We start from the raw sequence: 17,517 nt of genomic DNA, 5'->3' as shown, positions 1-17,517 counted from the left end.
CAATCCTACTTCCGTAGTGATACTGCCTCGGAAATCCAAGGAGGGGTCGCTATGAGTCGGGTTTGACTCGACGGCACATAACAACAACAACAACAGAATGGAACCTGAAAAGAGCTAGGCAGAATATCAAGGCCAATGGGACTAGATTTGAGACAGTTTGCCAGGCTCATCTGGGGAGCAGGAGTGCTGAGCAGGAATGCCAGCCAAAAATTCTCTCCTATGGACCAGGAAGCCCTGGCAGTGACTGGTAATGAAGTAGAACTCAATATCCAGTACACACTAAGGCAGCAAGACTAATCTCAGACCCCATCATCTTATAGGTCATATGGCTGCCTCTATCTGCACTGGTTCAGGATTAGGCAGAGCTAAGATTCATAGTCAAAATTCCTCTGTGACTGTGGTTGGAAAAAGCAGGGATGGAATTTGTGATAAACTAAGATTGAATATGTCCCTCCTGAATTTAGAGATCATCTAAAGAATAGATTTGATGCATTGAGCACCAACGACCGAAAGCCAGATGAATTATGGGAAGAGATCAAGAACATTATCCATGAAGAAAACAAGAGATCACTAAAAAGACAAGAAAAGAAGAGAAGACCAAAGTGGATGACAGAAGAGACTCTGAACCTTGCCCTTGAGTGGAGAATAGCTAAAGCAAATGGAAGAAATGAAAAGGTAAAAGGGTTGAACAGAAGATTTCAAAGAGCAGCTCGAGTAGACAAAGCCAATTACTAGAATGAAATGTGCAAAGACCTGGAGTCTGAAAACCAAAAGGGAAGAACACGCTCGGCATTTCTCAAACTGAAAGAACTGAAGAAAAAATTTAAGCCTCGAGTTGCAATATTGAGAGATTCTATGGGCAAAATATGGAATGATGCAGGAAACATCAAGAGAAGATGGCAGGAATACAGAGTCACTGTACCAAAAAGAACTGATCTATCTTCATCCATTTCAGGAAGTGGCATATGATCTAGAACCAATGGTAATGAAGACTCGACGGCACATAACAACAGCAACAACAACTTGGTTAAGATCCATATTTGTGCCCATTCCAAAGAAAGGGGAGCCCACAGAATGTGGAAATTATAGAACAATATCATTAATATCGCATGCAAGTAAGAATGTACTGAAGATAATTCAGAAACGTTTGCAGCAATATATTGACAGAGAACTTCCAGAGGTTCAAACCAGATTCAGAAGAGGATGTGGAACAAGGGATATCATAGCTGTTGTCAGATGGATCTTGGCTCAAGGCAAAGAATACCAGAAAGATGTTTACTTGTGTTTCACTGACTATGCAAAGGCATTTGATTGTGTGGATCATGACAAATTATGGATAACATTGAGAAAAAGGGGAATTCCCGAGCACTTGATTGTACTCATGAGGAATCTGTACCTTGACCAGGAGGCTGTCATTTGAACAGAACAAGGGGACACTACATGGTTTAAAATCAAGAAGGGAGTATGTCAGGGTTGTACCCTTTCTCCACACTTATTCAATCTATATGCTGAGCAAATAATCCGAGAAGCTGGACTATATGAAGAAAAACGTGGTATCAGGATTGGAGGAAGAATCATTAACAACCTGAGATATGCAGACGATACAACTTTGCTTGCTGAAAGTGAGGATGACTTAAGGCACCTACTGATAAAGGTTGAAGAATACAGTCTGCAGTATGGATTACATCTCAATATAAAGAAAACAAAAATCCTCACAACTGGACCAATGAGCAGCATCACAATAAATGGAGAGAAGATTGAGGTTGTCAAGGAATTCATGTTGCTTGGTTCTACAATTGATGCCAACGGAAGCAGCAGTCAGGACATTAGACGACTTAGCGAAAGTCAACTGCGAAGGAACTGTATCAAGTGCTGAGGAGCAAGGATATCTCTTAGAGGACTAAGGTGCGCCTGACACAAGCCATGATATTTCCAATCGCCTCGTATGCATGTGAGAGCTGGACAATGAATAAGGAAGACCAAAGAAGAGTTGATGCTTTTGAGTTGTGGTGCTGGCGAAGAATGCTGAAGGTACCATGGACTGCTAAAAGAACTAACAGATCTGTCCTGGAGGAAGTGCAGCCAGAATGCTCCTTGGAAGCAAGAATGGCCAGACTTCGTCTCACCTATTTTGGTCATCTTGTAAGAAGGGACCATTCCCTGGAGAAGGATGTCATGCTTGGTAGGGTGGAGGGTCGACGAAAGAGGGGGAGGCCTTCAATGAGATGGATTGATACGGTGGCTGCGATGATGGGCTCGAGTATAGCAGGGATTGTGGGGCTGGTGCGGGATCGGGCAGTGTTTCGTTCTGCTGTGCATGGGGTCGCTATGAGTCGGAAACGACTCGACGGCACTTAACGACAACAACAACAAGAAGATTGGACAAAAGATGTAGCCATTGGTACTTGAATCTATGTTTCAAATATGTTTTAAAAAATTAATTTAGAGGTAGAGTCATTAATAAATAAAAGAGTCATGTAAAAAATAAGAGGCATCCCTGTGATCAGATGTTGACCTTGCTCTTGTTAGCTGTGATTAGCTCTAAGTCTCCTCTGCAGACCTACCTGGGATCCTGACTCCACAAGGCTTGACTTGAAAATGTAGCACACTAGCCAAGTGTTTGAGCCCTGGAATCAAACAGATGAAGGTTCATTTTCTCACCATGAAACTGGCATGTGGTCTTCAGAAAGTTATTTAAATTTTTAAGCCTAGGTTTCCTTATCTGTTACATGGAGAAAATAATAGTAGTCACTATTGGGTTGTTATGAGGAGCAAGTGAAATAGTGTAGTGTATATTACACTATCACTACAGTAATAGTGAGGAGCTAGTGTAGTGTAGTGCCTGCCAAAATATGTGTCCAGTAAGCATAAGCTATTTTTATTATATATATATGATATGGAGCTGGCACGGGATTGGGCAGTGTTTCATTCTGCTGTGCATGGGGTCACTATGAGTCAGAAACAACTCGACGGCACCTAACAACTATATATATATATACATATATATATAATGGGTTAATTTTATTGGACTTTCTTATTATTTAGTTTATTTTTTTTAGTATTGGCTTCTCTATAGCTAATACTGAGGACATTGATAGTTCAATGGTACAATTCCAGCCTTCCATATGAGAGACCTGGATTTAATTCCTGACCAATGTACCTCATGTGCAGCTACTACCCATTTGGCAGTGGTGGAGTGCATGTTGTTATGATACTGAACAGGTTTCAGTGGACCTTCTAGACTAAGATAGACTAGGAAGAAAGGCCTGGTGATCTGATTCTGGAAATCAGCCAATAAAAATGCCATGGATCACAATGGTCCAATCCCCAGGAGATTATGGGGATGGTGTAGGACCAGGAAGTGTTTTGTTCCATTAAGCATAGGGCTGTCCTGATTCAGGAGCTGAGATGATGGCAGCTAACAACAGCAACAACAACTTAGTTAATGATATGTGCTGAGATCTTAGCAGAATCTTAGTCGTGTGTGTGTGTGTGTATATATATATATATATATACATATATATATATTATTAGACTGCAACTCAGTATATATACTGAGCTCCTCCTCTGTGCTATATTTGTGCTAGACTATGGGATTTCAAAGATGAATGAGCCATAGCTGTTGGGTCTTAGGAGTTTGCAGGCTAATAAGGGAGAGATATTTACAAACAATAGTAAATTCACCATGTGAAATGTTATAACCAAAGACTCAACTCATTGTCTGAGGAGCCCAGAGGATGTGTGGGCAGAGAAGGGATGAACATCTGGGTGGAGGGAATGTTAAGTAGAGAGAAACAGTTAGGAAATGTCCGGGGGGATGTGGAGTTGGGATCAGAGGTCTTCTTTCTTCTGCTTGTTGTTGTTGTTTGCCATCGAGTTGGCCTCGACTCATAGCGACCCCTCCTTGGGTTTCCGAGGCAGTATCACTACAGAAGTAGGATTTCCCAACCTTCCTTCCGAGGAGTGGCTGGTGGATTTGAACCACCAGCCTTCTGGTTAGCAGTCAAGTGCCTTAGGCACTATGCTACCAGAGCTTTCTTCTGCAGTGGGAGTCAATTTGCTCATTCTGTAGGCACAGCCCACCAGGAAAGCAGACTCACTATGAGTATTCTAAGCTCAGGCCTCTAGGGCTTTGATGGTATTGCAGGAGGAAGTTTCTCAGTAGAGTTGTGGCCTGCTCTGCTGGGCTAACCTGTATGTCCCTCTTTTCACCAGGTCCCTTCAAGAGACACTGTGACCATGGCCCTGCTGCTCCTCACTGTGACTGTCCCACCTGTGTTGCCTGCTGCCCTCACTACTGGCATCGTGTATGCACAGAAAAGGCTGAAGAAGAAGAAAATCTTCTGTATCTCCCCACAGAGAATCAATATGTGTGGACAACTAAACCTCGTGTGCTTTGACAAAGTATGATCTGAATTTTCCACAAGAGAAGTTAATGATTTCAAGGCACAGATATCTGGGAAGGGCCTTTGGGAATGTCTTGTCCAGCACCATCATTTTACAGTTGGAGGCACTAGACAAGAGAAGGGCTCACAGGGAGCTGGTGTGAGACCACATTCTAGAAGTTCACAACCCTAAGTTTCAAGGTCATAGTTTAGCCATCATATCATGAGTTTTCCCTATGAAATTTAATCTTTGGGGGCTGTTTTGGATTTTGTACTTCAAATCAATGTCTTACTATAACAACTTCTGTGATTGACTGGCTTTTACAGGTAAAAGTAATTGAGGAACATTTTTGTTCCCTAAATTGTTTTGTCCAGAACTTCAGTGAGATTCAGTGAACATAGTCCTTTCTCCTGCTCTGCCTCTTTAAAGGACAGGCAGGGAGTGGACAATGCTGTGTGTTTTCACAGACCTACATCTTTTTTCCTGTTTACTCCCGCAAGACTCAGGAGTCGAGAAAGTTGTCTCTGAAAAGGTGGTAAAGGAGGAGTTGGTGCAGTGGAGAAGACCACCACTGTGGGAAAGTCCTGATACCCCTTCCCATGGCTCTCCCCTGGACTTCTGCCTCACCCCCTGCTGGTCAGATCCTGGCCTCAGCTTGGGCAGGCTAGTTTTAACAGTTTAAGGCAATAGGCCCAGCTTGGTCCCTTATGTTCCAGTTCATTTATTTGAATAACTGTTCCAGGCAGTAGCTTTTACTGTTTTTTTTCAGTTAAGCCATATTAGCAGACAGCTGTGCACAGGGCTGGTAGAGAGGCTTATTAATGAGATGTTCTTAGCTCTTGAGATGTTCATGGTCTAGCTGAGAAAGAAGGGAAAAGAGAAATGAAGACAATGTCAATCATGTTATGCATATCTTAGTAGAGGTATGAGCAAAACATCAGTTGCAGTTACCTGCCACAGGTGAGAGGTCAACTTCAAGCTGTTGCTTTGTTTATTAGGTGGATGGAGAGGAAGAATGAGTTGCAGGCTTAGAGGAATGCAGTTTCAAAGCACAGGGTTGTGAAAGGTATGGAATGTGTGAGAAAGAGAGTGCAATGGAGTATGACTAGAATGTCTACATGAAATGAAACTAGAGAGGAAACCAGAGATGAAAAAAACCTTTCTAGTTAAGACCCAGGAGCTCTGGTAGCATAGTGCCTAAGACACTTGACTGCTAACCAGAAGGCTGGCGGTTCAAACCCACCATTCCTCAGAAGGAAGATGGGGCAATCTACTTCCATAGTGATACTGCCTCGGAAACCCAAGGAAGGGTTGCTATGAGTTGGGTCCACCTCGATGGCGCATAACAACAACAAGTTAAGACCCAGTGTGCCATGCTGAAGATGGGATAGGGGCCTCATCTTGAAGAAAAATGCAAGCTCTTATCACTTTTTGAGAAGATCAGTGACATTTTTACACATTTGTTTTATTTATTCCATCTGAAGAAGGAGGGAGACAGGAGTGAGGCAGGAGGCATGTTTGAAGGTAACCTGAGACAACTGAAGAGAATTAATTCATTGTCCTAGACAATGAGGGAAGGAATAGGGCACAGAGGACAAACTACAGATAAACTCATGTAGTAGATCTGACAAGTTGTGGTCATCAGTTGGATGTGGTATATCTCTTAGATTATTTCAGTTTTAGTCTCTGTGTGTTTTGTTTGGCAGAGAAGGTCTTCCATCTCTACCAGTCAAGAACCAGTACAGTTAACTTAACAATACTTCACTTTCAATCCAAGCCCTCCAACAATCCCTTTGAAGTTTTCTGGCAGGCATTCCTTTTACTTACTCAGCAGACTCACTAGTGTCTAAAATACGGGGGGGGGGGGATTTAGAAAATATGTTCATGACAAATCTGTCGCTAAAATTTTTCCTGAAGGTATTCGTTTTACTTCCTATTGAAAACCTTTTCCTCACATCCTCATGCACTCCTTGTTAGAATGTCCAGGGGACCATTCCAGGCATGCTTGGCCAAGCTCTCTATGGTGTAACAGCATGAAATACTGCAAAAAAACTCTTGGGTTTGGAATTGCCCAAATAGGAAATCTAATGCTGTATTTGGCACTAAGTTTCTGTGTGACTTTTTTCAGATCAAAAGGCTGAACTACAATGATCTCTGTTTCCTTCTTTCCTTCCAGCTTTCACATTATCAAAATCTATGGTTGCATAGTGCCTAAGGCTCTTGACTTAGTGCTAAATTCAGGATTAGATTTCATATTTGGGCACTAGGGTTGGCAGTTAAACCCTAAGGCACTTGACTGCTAACCAGAAGGCTGGCCGTTCAAACCCACCAGCTGCTCCTGGGAAGGAAGATGGGGCAATCTACTTCTGTAGTGATACTGCCTCAGAAACCCAAGGAGGGGTCACTATGAGTTGGGTCCCACTTGATGCCGTATGACAACAACAACAGCAGCAGCAGCAGCAGCATGATGCTGAAATAAAGCACTCCACAATAAACTGAATTTCCCTCTAGTGTTTTTGGGCTTTTTTGTCCAATTTAGAAGACATTTACCATTTGGCTTCCCAGTACATTTTTTTCCATATACTTTTCTAGTTTATTTTGGTTTTGTTATCAAGTTCTATATAATGAGGGCTCTCCTTTTCTGTACAATTTAGCCCAAGTCTAGGCTTGTATTTTCGTTTAGTTTTCTCTTTCTATCTTTTCCCCTTTAGAACCAAAAACATAATTCCATTTTCTTTCTATTTGTGATTAGTTTTATTGTACAAAGGTCTTTTTCACATAGAGAAATAACACAGTACTGTTTCTGTTTTGTTGCACTATCATCTCTGTTTTCAAATTGAAAATATTGATGTTAAAAACATAATCTGATCATCAAGAAAACATTTCAGTTTAAGTTGCTAACTCTTTTTCAAATGAAACAACTCAAGGGGATTTGGAGTCTAAACACATGAGACCTTTATAAAATGCAGAAGGGAAATGAACCAAATAGCTTTTTGTTGCTGTTATTCCTTAAGTAATAACCCATATAAGCATGTTAGCTCTCTCGGAAGTCCAAATGTATTAATAAAAAAATGGTTCCTTAATTCCTTGATTCAGAACCCAGTATGGGCTTTGTCTTTCCACATAACTTGCAGAATTCAATAGTTCCAGTCCAATAGGAGACTCTGAAAGGGCTGGATTCTGGTATTGCCTCTCCAAGACTATATTATGCCCTTAAAAACAAAGTTGCTGTCCATTCGGTTCCAAATCATGGAGAGGCCATGTTTGTCAAAGTAGAACTGCACTCCATGGGGTTTTCAATGGCTGATTTTTCATAAGTAAATCCTAAGGCCTGTCTTCTAAGGCACCTCTGAGCAGACTAGAATCTCCAATCTTTTGGTTAGTAGCCAAGCATGTTAACCTTTCGCACCACCCAGGGACTCCACATTGTGCCCCTAGGCTGCTCATTTCACCTCTAACCGAGGAATGTCTCTAGCCTGTTTACTCACAAGAATCAAAAGCATTCACAAGTACTTCATTAGAAACATCATGGTACTGTAATGTGCTGTAATGGTAGAAAATGTCATGTAAGAGAAAACTAGAAAATGGAGTGTCTTACACAGAGACAACCTTAAAAAAAAAAAAAGTGTCAGAGACCTGGGGTGTCAGTGTTCTGTACAGAATGTTCTGTAGTGCTTTTTAATGTTCCTCTCTATGTTGACAGTGTTAAACAGCTCATAGCCAAACTCCACTTACTCTTACTCTATGTTAAGTAGCCCTAATGTTGTTAACCTACTGCATAAAGACACTAGGGTCTGTAGTTAATGAACATCTATGAAGCAATGAGGAAATTAGAAAGTGCTGTGATACTATTTAGTTCCATTTTGCTTTCTCTGTTAAATTATCTGACAAATACTCTCCCATAATTCAGCAAATCAAATCTCCAGACCATTTTCCTCATGATCTAACAATAAAACTCATTCTTGGGCATTAATTAATATCTATTATTAGCACTTATTTTCTTTCTATAGACTCAAAGCCCTCTATCAACATTTCATTATCAATCTGGACAGTCACCATGTCACCCATATTTTCAGAAAATTACTGTGAATCAGATGGCAAACTGTGAACTAAACATTCTTGAAAAGAAAGAAAAAAAAAATCCAAGCTCTGCTAAAGCAGCAAGGAGGTGCCAACTAAAAAGTCAAACTCGAGCTGGATCTTGTTGAATTTCCATTCGCTGAACCTTTCCCAGGAGCTCTGGTGGCATACGTTTAACAACAGTAGTCACAATAAACAATCAAAACTGAAACAAAACACATACATTTCCTTGCCATAGGAGTTCTGGTGGCAGTGGTTAAGGCATTTGGCTGATAACCAAAAGGTCAGTGGTTCAAACTCACCAGCCATTCCATGGAGGAAAAATGAGGCAGTCTGCTTCTATAAAGATTTACAGCTTTACAAACCCTATGGGGGTCTCTATGAGTTAGAATTGACTTAATAGCAGTGAGTTTTGGCTTTCCTTGTCATAGTTGTAACTTGAATCACTTAATTATCCACACAATCGTTTTAGGATCATTTGTTACCTGCTGAATCTTTCTTTTGGATACCCTTCTCTGATTTAAAACTCGATGTTTACAAAAGAGGGCTTTGGGAAATGAGATCCATTGTGATTTATAGGAAGCTTGAGTTCTGTTTAAATCATAATGTTATTAAAAGCTTTAAATCCCATGCTAATCTCAATTCTAATTTTTATGCAGACTGGTACTCTTACAGAAGATGGTTTGGACCTCTGGGGGACAGTTCCTACTGCAGGCAACTGGTAGGTCCCTTAGGGAAATAGGAAGGTGTGTTTGATGGGCTAACCTTAAATATGATATTCAAATTTACCTTTTTTGTGTTGAGGGAAGAATGTCGCATAAGACATATATAAATGGACTGAAATCAGCTCCCAGATATTCTAACTTATTTAATTGAATGAGTCCTTAGTTCAAAATCAGACTGGGAAAACAGGTATTCAAATTCCAAATAAAAAATGAAATAGAATGAGGTGGATGATTAAGAAGCTGAATAAGTGAAACAGAGGAGTAAGTAAAGTGAGTAAAATCAAACCCACTGCCACTGAGTTGGTCCCGACTCAACGTTGATCCTATAGGACAGAGTAGAACTGTCCCATACAGTTTCCCCACTCTCTCATTAGCAAAGAGACTTCTTTTCTGGGATGTGTGGGACTGAGCCCAGCTCAAAGGACTTTGCAGGTATCAGCACTGAGCTGCCTGGTCAGGCACCTTCTCCCAATACTGCCACTATGTGAGCTGATTGCAAGTCACAGGACAAAAGTCCTTGTGGCCACATCCAAGGTCTCTGACATTAATTATATTATTGATTGGCCAGTGGCATACTTTGTTGAGAATGAAATTCCCATACAATTCAATGGAGGGTTTTGTAAGGATCACTCTGCAGTCAGAATATTCTAGTTAGAAAATGAGGAACCAAAGCGAGCAGAGGTTCAAGGACAGAGAAGTCTCCGGACATGTACAGAAATAGCAAGTTTAATTTAAAGATAGAATCCAAGGTATAAAGAACATCAGTGGCAGTGGAAGCTATATGGTAAGTTAGAATTGGAGTGGTCAGGGCCTCAAAAACCAGGCTAAGCGTTTGGACTTTATCACGTGAGGCATGGGGAGCTTTTGGTGGGTATGAGCATAGCGATTGCATGGTTGAAGCTCTACCTTAATAAGATTTTAGGGGAAGGACATGCAGAATGATTTTATTGACAACCTTAACTTGCTAATTATTTTCTCTACCAGTTTCCAGGTGGTCCACAGTTTTACCTCAGGCAAGGCTTTGCCATGGGGCCCACTGTGTGCGGCCATGGCCAGCTGCCACTCTCTGATCCTTCTCAATGGGACCATTCAGGGAGACCCATTGGACCTCAAAATGTTTGAGGGCACTGCCTGGGTAAGGTGACAGTTTCTTGCTGTCTTTGAATGAGAAAAACTTGAAAAAATCCTTAATGGGAGCACTAATGCTTTTCTAACCAAGGTTAAAACCCAGAGAAGACTTAGAAGAAAGCTGAAATGAAGATCTGATCTGAATAGTCTCCCATCTCTGTTCCAAATAACTTTGTTAATGAATATAACACAAAATAGGATTCCACAATCAAATAAATTTGGAAAGTTCTGTTTAAACAAAGTTAAATTGATTTCTTAAATGTAGGATTTCTTTGAAGTATACTGTGGTGCATTGTGAATATTCAAGAAGGGAATATGAAAACCAAAACCTAAACCATTTCCATCAAACGACCCTATAGGACAGAGTAGAACTGCCCTGTAGGGTTTCCAAGGCTTTATGTAAATTTTTATGGAAGCAGATGTTTCATATCTCCCATGGACTGGCTTTGTGAGTTTGTACCACTGACCTTTTGGTTAGCAGCTGAGTGCTTTAACCATTATGCCACCAGAACTCCATGCTGCATTTACCAAGCTTATTTACCACAAAACTTTATTGACAGACAATATCATTGTACAGATGTTCTCCAGAACACTCTCAGAAAAGTAATAGTCTAGAGCAGAACTGTCTAATAGAACATTCTGCAATGATGGAAATGTTCCGTGTCTGTGGTGTTCTATACAGTAGTCACTTGTTATCACAAGTGGTTATTGAACCCTTGAAATGTGGCTATATGACCAAGAAAATTAATTTTAAGTTACATTTAATTTAAATTTAAATAGCTACAAATGTTTCATGGCTATTGTATTGGATAGTGTGACTCTAGACACCACACTGGAGGACCCTAGCTCTTGTTCAATTTTCTGAGCTAAATGTGAATAAAAATTAAGGGGTATGAACTTGCACTGAAGGTGTCTAGACATGGTGAGATGATTTCTGGACTGTACCACTCTCTTGCTGTGTGACCCCAAATCTGGTATGAAGACTCTGAATCTGTTTCCTCCTCTGTACATTTGGGAGAAAAATGCATCACTCAAGGAGTTGTGATGAGCTTTGAGATTATGGGCCTAAGTAAGCTTTATATGTTACGAAGTGCTAAATATGTGGAAGGAATTAATAAATTGATTAATTAACCAATCAAACAAGGTGCCCTGGTTGCTCAACAACTGGGCATTCAGCTGCTAACTGACAGGTCAACAGTTTAAACCCACTGGTAGCTTCATAGGAGAAAGGACCTGGAGATTGGTTCCCACAAAGATTACAGCGTAGGAAACCATATGGAGCAGTTATCCTCTGCCTTTTAGGGTCACTATGAGTTGGAATTGTCTCACTGACTCACAAAGACAACACTCTCACACAAGTTTCTAGAGCTACTTACCATCCACTGCCGTCGAGTCATATCCAACTCATAGAGACCACTCCTTGGGTTTCTGAGGCTGTATCATATGGAAGTAGATTGTCCAACCTTCCTACTGAGGAGTGGCTGGTGGGTTTGAACTGCCAGACTTCTGGTTAGCAGTCAAGTGCCTTAGGCACTATGCTACCAGAGTTACTTACAGTGATACGTAAAATACAGGACAGCATTTAAAAATAGATGCAAAAGAATGAAAACAAATGATTGCATGCACATTGTAATATACTTCACAGTAAGCCTAAACTAAAAATATATTAGAAAATTTTAGCTTTCTAGAAGTCAAGCAATAAAAAAGGGAAATCTGGTACTCAAGGGAATTTATGATATCAGTAAGTTAAAAATAGAGCATTTGCTCTAGAGAAATATTTTTGACATAAAATAGTAATCAGTTCTGTGCATCTTAAAGAAGAACCAGTGTACTTTTTATAAGCAATAAGTACTTTTTCACCAGCATCACTGAGGTTGAACTAATGATAAGTTGCACTGGGTCATTGTTACTATATGCGGCTTTGATCTTGATCCTCACAGTGTCCCTTTCTCCAAAAGAACAGGGTTGATATATTTGTACAAATGACATACAAATTGAGGGCTTGTTTGGGAGCATAAATCTTGAGTATTAACTGAAGAACTATCTGGAAAAACAGTTGTATGACTGCAAACAAAGCATACAAAAGCAAGATTATTCTTTGAGTTTAAGACAATCAGGGCAAAACATTAAAGTTGGGTCAGAAGCAGTCTCGAGTTGAATATATTTTGGAAGCCTTCTATTGAACATAATAAGATAGGGCAATGTCTTACATACTCTAAGAGTTTTAGCACTAAAAGAGTTGTCAAAATATTTTTTAAAAGAAATTGAGATCTAGAGAAATGAAGTGACATCCTAAGTTTAAATAAGTAAGCAACACATCTGAATTTAGATGCTATTTCTTGGCCTCTACTTTACATATTCACTAATCATCTGCCAGTTTGTCATACTGTGGTAGCTTGTGTGTTGCAGTGATGCCTGAAGCTTTGCCACTGGTATTTCAAATACCAGCAGGGTCACTCATGGTGGACAGGTTTCAATGGAGCTTTCAGATGAAGACAGATAAAAAGAAGTATAGGACCATCCACTACTGAAAACTTGGCCACTGAATGGCCAAATATTGGCCTTATGAATAGCAGTGAAACATTTTCTGATATAGTGCCAGAAGATGAGCTTCTCATGTTGGAAGGCACTCAAGGTATGACTGGAGAAGAGCTTCTTCCTCAAAGTAGGATCAACCTTAATGATATGGAGGAGTAAAGCTATGAAGATCTTCATTTGATGATGGGGCACAATTCAATGAGAATAAACAGCTGCAAAGATTCATTAATAATTGGAACATGGAATGCACAGAATGTGAACCTAGGAAATTAGAAGTTGTCAAAAATGAAATGGAACACATAAAGATTGATATCCTAGGCATTAGTGAGCTGAAATGGACTGTTTTTTTCTTTTTTGTCATTTTGAATCAAACAACCATATGATCTACTATGTTGGGAATGACAAATGGAAGAGGAATGGCATGGCATTCATTGTTGCAAAAAATATTTCAAGATCTACCCTGAAGTACAATGCTGTCAGTGATAAGATAATATCCATATGCCTGAAAGAAAGACCAGTTAATACTACTATTATTCAAATTTATGCACCAACTACCAAATCAATGATGAGGAAATTGAAGATTTTTACCAACTTCTGAAGTCAGAAATTGACCAAACATTCAATAAAGATATATTGATTATTACTGATGATTGGAATGCAAAAGTTGGAAATGAAGAAGAATCACCAGTAGTTGAAAAATATGGCCTTAATGATAGAAATGACCCCAGAAATGGCATGATAGAATTTTGCAAGACCAATGACTTATTCATTGCAAATACTTCTTTTCAACAACATAAATGGTGGTTATACAAGTGCAACTTGACAGATAGAATATACAGGAATCAGATAGACTACATCCATGGAAAAAGGCAAGGGAAAAGCTCAATATCTTCAGCAAAAGCAAGGCCAGGAGCTGATTATGGAATAGACCATCAACTGCTCCTATGCAAGTTCAAGCTGAAGTTGAAGACAATTAAAACAAACCCACAAGTCCCAAAATAATGACCTTGATTATATCCCACCTGAACTTAAAGACCATCTGAAGAATAGATTTGATGCATTGAACACCAATAACTGAAAATCAAATTGTGGGATCTCATCAAGAACATCATACATGAAGAAAGTAAAATGTCATCAGGAAGAAAAGGACAAAATGGATGTCAGAAGAGACTCTGAAACTTGTCTTGAGTGCAGAGTAGCTAAAACAAATGGAAAAAATGATAAGATAAAAGAGCTGAACAGAAGATTCCAAAAAGCAGCATGAAAAGACAAAGTGAATTATTATAAAGAAATGTGCAAAGTTCTGGAGTTAGAAAACCAAAAGGAAGAACATGTTCAGCATTTATCAAACTGAAAGAACTGAAGAAAGAATAAAGCCCTCAAGTTGTCCTCGGAAGGAAGGTTGGGCAATCCTACTTCTGTAGTGATACTGCCTCGGAAACCCAAGGAGGGGTCGCTATGAGTCAGGGCCGACTCGACGGCAAACAACAACAACAACAACATGGGCAAAATATTGTATGATGTAGGAAACATCAAAAGAAAATGGAAAAAAATACACAGAGTCACTGCACCAAAAAGAACTGGTCAATGTTCATCTATTTCAGAAGGTAGCATATGATCAAGAACCAATGGTATCGAAGGAAGAATTCAAAGCTGCACTAAAAGAATTGGTGAAAAACAAGGCTCCAGGAATTGACAGAATACCCATTGAGATGTTTCAACAAATGGATGCTGCGCTGGAGGCACACACTTGTCTATGCCAAGCAATTTGGAAAACAGCTACCTGGCCAGCTGACTGGAAGAGATACATATTTGTACCCATTCCAAAGAAAGGTGATTCCACAGAATGTGGAAATTATTGAATAATATCATTAAAATCACAAGCAAGTAAAATTTTGCTGAAGATATTTAAAAAATAGTTGCAGCAGTACATTGACAAAGAACTTCAGAAATTCAAGCTGGATAAAGAAGAGGATGTGGAATGAGGGATATTATTGCTGATGTTAGATAGATCTTGGCTGAAAGCAAAGAATATAAAAAAGATGTTTACTTGTGTTTTATTGACTATGCAAGGGTTTTTGACTGTGTGGATCATAAAAATTTATGTATAGCATTGCAAAGAATGACAATTCCAGAATACTTCATTGTGCTCATGAAGGACCTGTCCATAGACCAGGAGGTTGTCTTTTGGACAGAACAAGGGGATATTGCATTGTTTAAAATCAGGAATGGAATGTGTCAGAGTTGTATCCTTTCACTATACTTATTCAGTCTTTATGTTGAGAAAATAATCTGAGAAGCTGGAGTATATGAAAAAGAACATGGCATCATGATTGGAGGAGGACTTATTAACAACAACTTATTAACAACCTGCAATATGCAGATGACACAACTTTGCTTGCTGAAACTGAAGATGACTTGAAACACATATTGATGAAGATTCAAGACTACAGTCTGGAGAATGGATTACACCTCGACATGAAGGAAACAAAAAACCTCACAACTGGACCAAAAAGCAGCATCATGATGATGGAGAAAATATTGAAGTTGTCAAAGATTTCATATTAACACCACAATCAACACCAATGGAAGCAGCAGTCAATAAATCAGATGTTGTGTTGCACTGGGCAAGTCTGCTGCAAAAGACCTCTTTAAAGTGTAGAAGAGCAAAGATGCTTCTTTGAAAATTAAGGTACACCTCTGGTAGCGTAGTGCCTAAATCACTTAACTGCTAACCAGAAGCCTGGTGATTCAAACCCACCAGCCACTCCTCAAAAGGAAGATGGAGCAATCTACTTCTGTAGTGATACTACCTCAGAAATCCAAGGAGGGGTCGCTATGAGTTGGGTCTGACTTGACGGCACATAACAACAACAACAATCCAAGACATGGTATTTTCAATAGCCTTACATGCATGTGAAAACTGGACAATGAATAAAGAAGATCAAAGAAGAGTTGTTGTTTTGGTGAAGAATACTGAAAGTGCCATAGCGGACTGCCAGAAGAACTAACAAATCTGTCCAGACTTCATCTTATCTACTTTGGCAATGTTATCAGAAGGGACCATTCCCTGGAGAAGGATATCATGCTTGGTAAAGTGGAGGGTCAGTGAAAGATTGGAAGATGCCCAATGAGATGGATTGATACAGTGGTACAACAAAGGACTCAAGTATAGCAAGGATTGTGAGGCTGGTGCAGGACCAGGCAGGGTTTTGTTCTGTTGTACATAGGGTCACTATGAGTCAGAGCGAACTTGATGGCACCTAACAACAGCAACGATTGCACTAGGTAATCTACTAAAGACCTCTTTAACATGTTAAAGAGCAAAGATGTCACTTTGAAGACTAAGCTTCACCTGATCCAAGTGATGGTATTTTCAGTAGCCTCATATCTGTGGGACAGCTGGACAATGAGTAAGGAAGGCCAGAGAAGAATCGATGTAATGGAAATCTGGTGTTAGTGAAGAATACTGAAAATACCACACACTGCCAAAAAATGAGCAAATCTGTCTTGAAAGAAGTAGCACCAGAATGCTCTTTAGCAGCACAAATGGCTAGACATCATCTCACGTACTTTGGTCATGTAAGAAGGGACCCATCTCTGGAGAAGAATATCATACTCAGTTTCTGTGGCTTTAAGGAAGGAGATTGCCCCGTCTTCCCTCCGCAGAGTGGCTGTTGGGCCGCCAGACTTCTGGTTAGCAGTCAAATGCCTTAGGCACTGCACAACAGAACTCTTTAAAGTAGACGGTCTGTGAAAAAGAGAATATCCTCAATGAGATGGATTGACACAATGGCTGTGACAATGTGCTGAGGCATAGCAAAGATTTTGAACATGATGCTTTACCAGGCAGTGTTTCATCCTGTTGTACATGGGTTGCTATGAGTTGGAGCTGATTGGACAGAACCTTACAACATGACAACAACACTTTTCACATATTCAAATGTCTTTCCCATGTTTTAGATTAATGTTGACTTTTCAGATGGCATATTTTACCTCCAAACCATACAAACCATTTTCAAATGTGTTTTGTAACTTGCAAACAGATTTGCCAACTCTCTCCCTAACAAAGGAGGCTAGTAGCACTGATAGAGCTTAAGTAGTCCAATGCTTATCTCAGGACCTATACCTACCTCATCTGAGAGCTAATGTGTCCACCTATATTGGAGAGCAGATCGGCATTTAAATCCTCTTCAATTACTAGTCATATCCACTTAGGAAGGGCCATTGACCTATAGCTAGCATGTCTCCACTAGTTACTATGTAATGTACTTACAATATTTCTGGCTTTTTGACATTGTATGCAAAGGTCCTTAATATAAATCAGAACAGAAATTTGACCATTAAGGTATTAAGAATATTGGTTCAGAGAAGAAAATATGTGAAAATAGTGCTGAATAGATTCAAATGTAATGCAAATAAAAGATAGTTCTTTCTTATTCTTTTTCTTCAAGGAATCTTATGACTGTTTTTCTTTTAAAACAGAAAATGGAAGATTGCAGTGTAGACTACTGTACATTTGGGATGTCGGATTCAAGAGTAATAATAAAACCAGGACCAAGGGCCAGTCAGGTATGATTTTCGTCTTTAAATCAAGTACTTCTTTGCCCTTAAAACAAGGAAAACTCCTCAAAATCATTTGGAGAAAAAAAAAAAAAAA

The 17,517-nt window shown here is 39.7% G+C and overlaps 1 protein-coding gene across 1 annotated transcript in view; it reads left to right on the top strand.

Moving 5' to 3' along the window:
* ATP13A5 (ATPase 13A5) overlaps positions 1-17,517 on the top strand; it is a 201,616-nt gene that overhangs the window by 90,537 nt on the left and 93,562 nt on the right. The window contains exons 12-15 of the mRNA XM_007948018.1: positions 4,216-4,404; positions 9,126-9,187; positions 10,176-10,326; positions 17,343-17,429. Of these exons, the coding sequence (XP_007946209.1) occupies positions 4,216-4,404; positions 9,126-9,187; positions 10,176-10,326; positions 17,343-17,429 (489 nt within the window). The remainder of the gene's footprint in view (positions 1-4,215; positions 4,405-9,125; positions 9,188-10,175; positions 10,327-17,342; positions 17,430-17,517) is intronic.

The sequence above is a fragment of the Orycteropus afer genome, unplaced genomic scaffold (assembly GCF_000298275.1).
Source record: "Orycteropus afer afer isolate SDZICR_OR568_19922 unplaced genomic scaffold, OryAfe1.0 scaffold00198, whole genome shotgun sequence".
In the NCBI taxonomy this organism is placed as follows: Eukaryota; Metazoa; Chordata; class Mammalia; order Tubulidentata; family Orycteropodidae; genus Orycteropus; species Orycteropus afer.
Note: the sequence above shows the minus strand (reverse complement) of the source record. Positions and strands in the feature narration are given on the sequence as shown.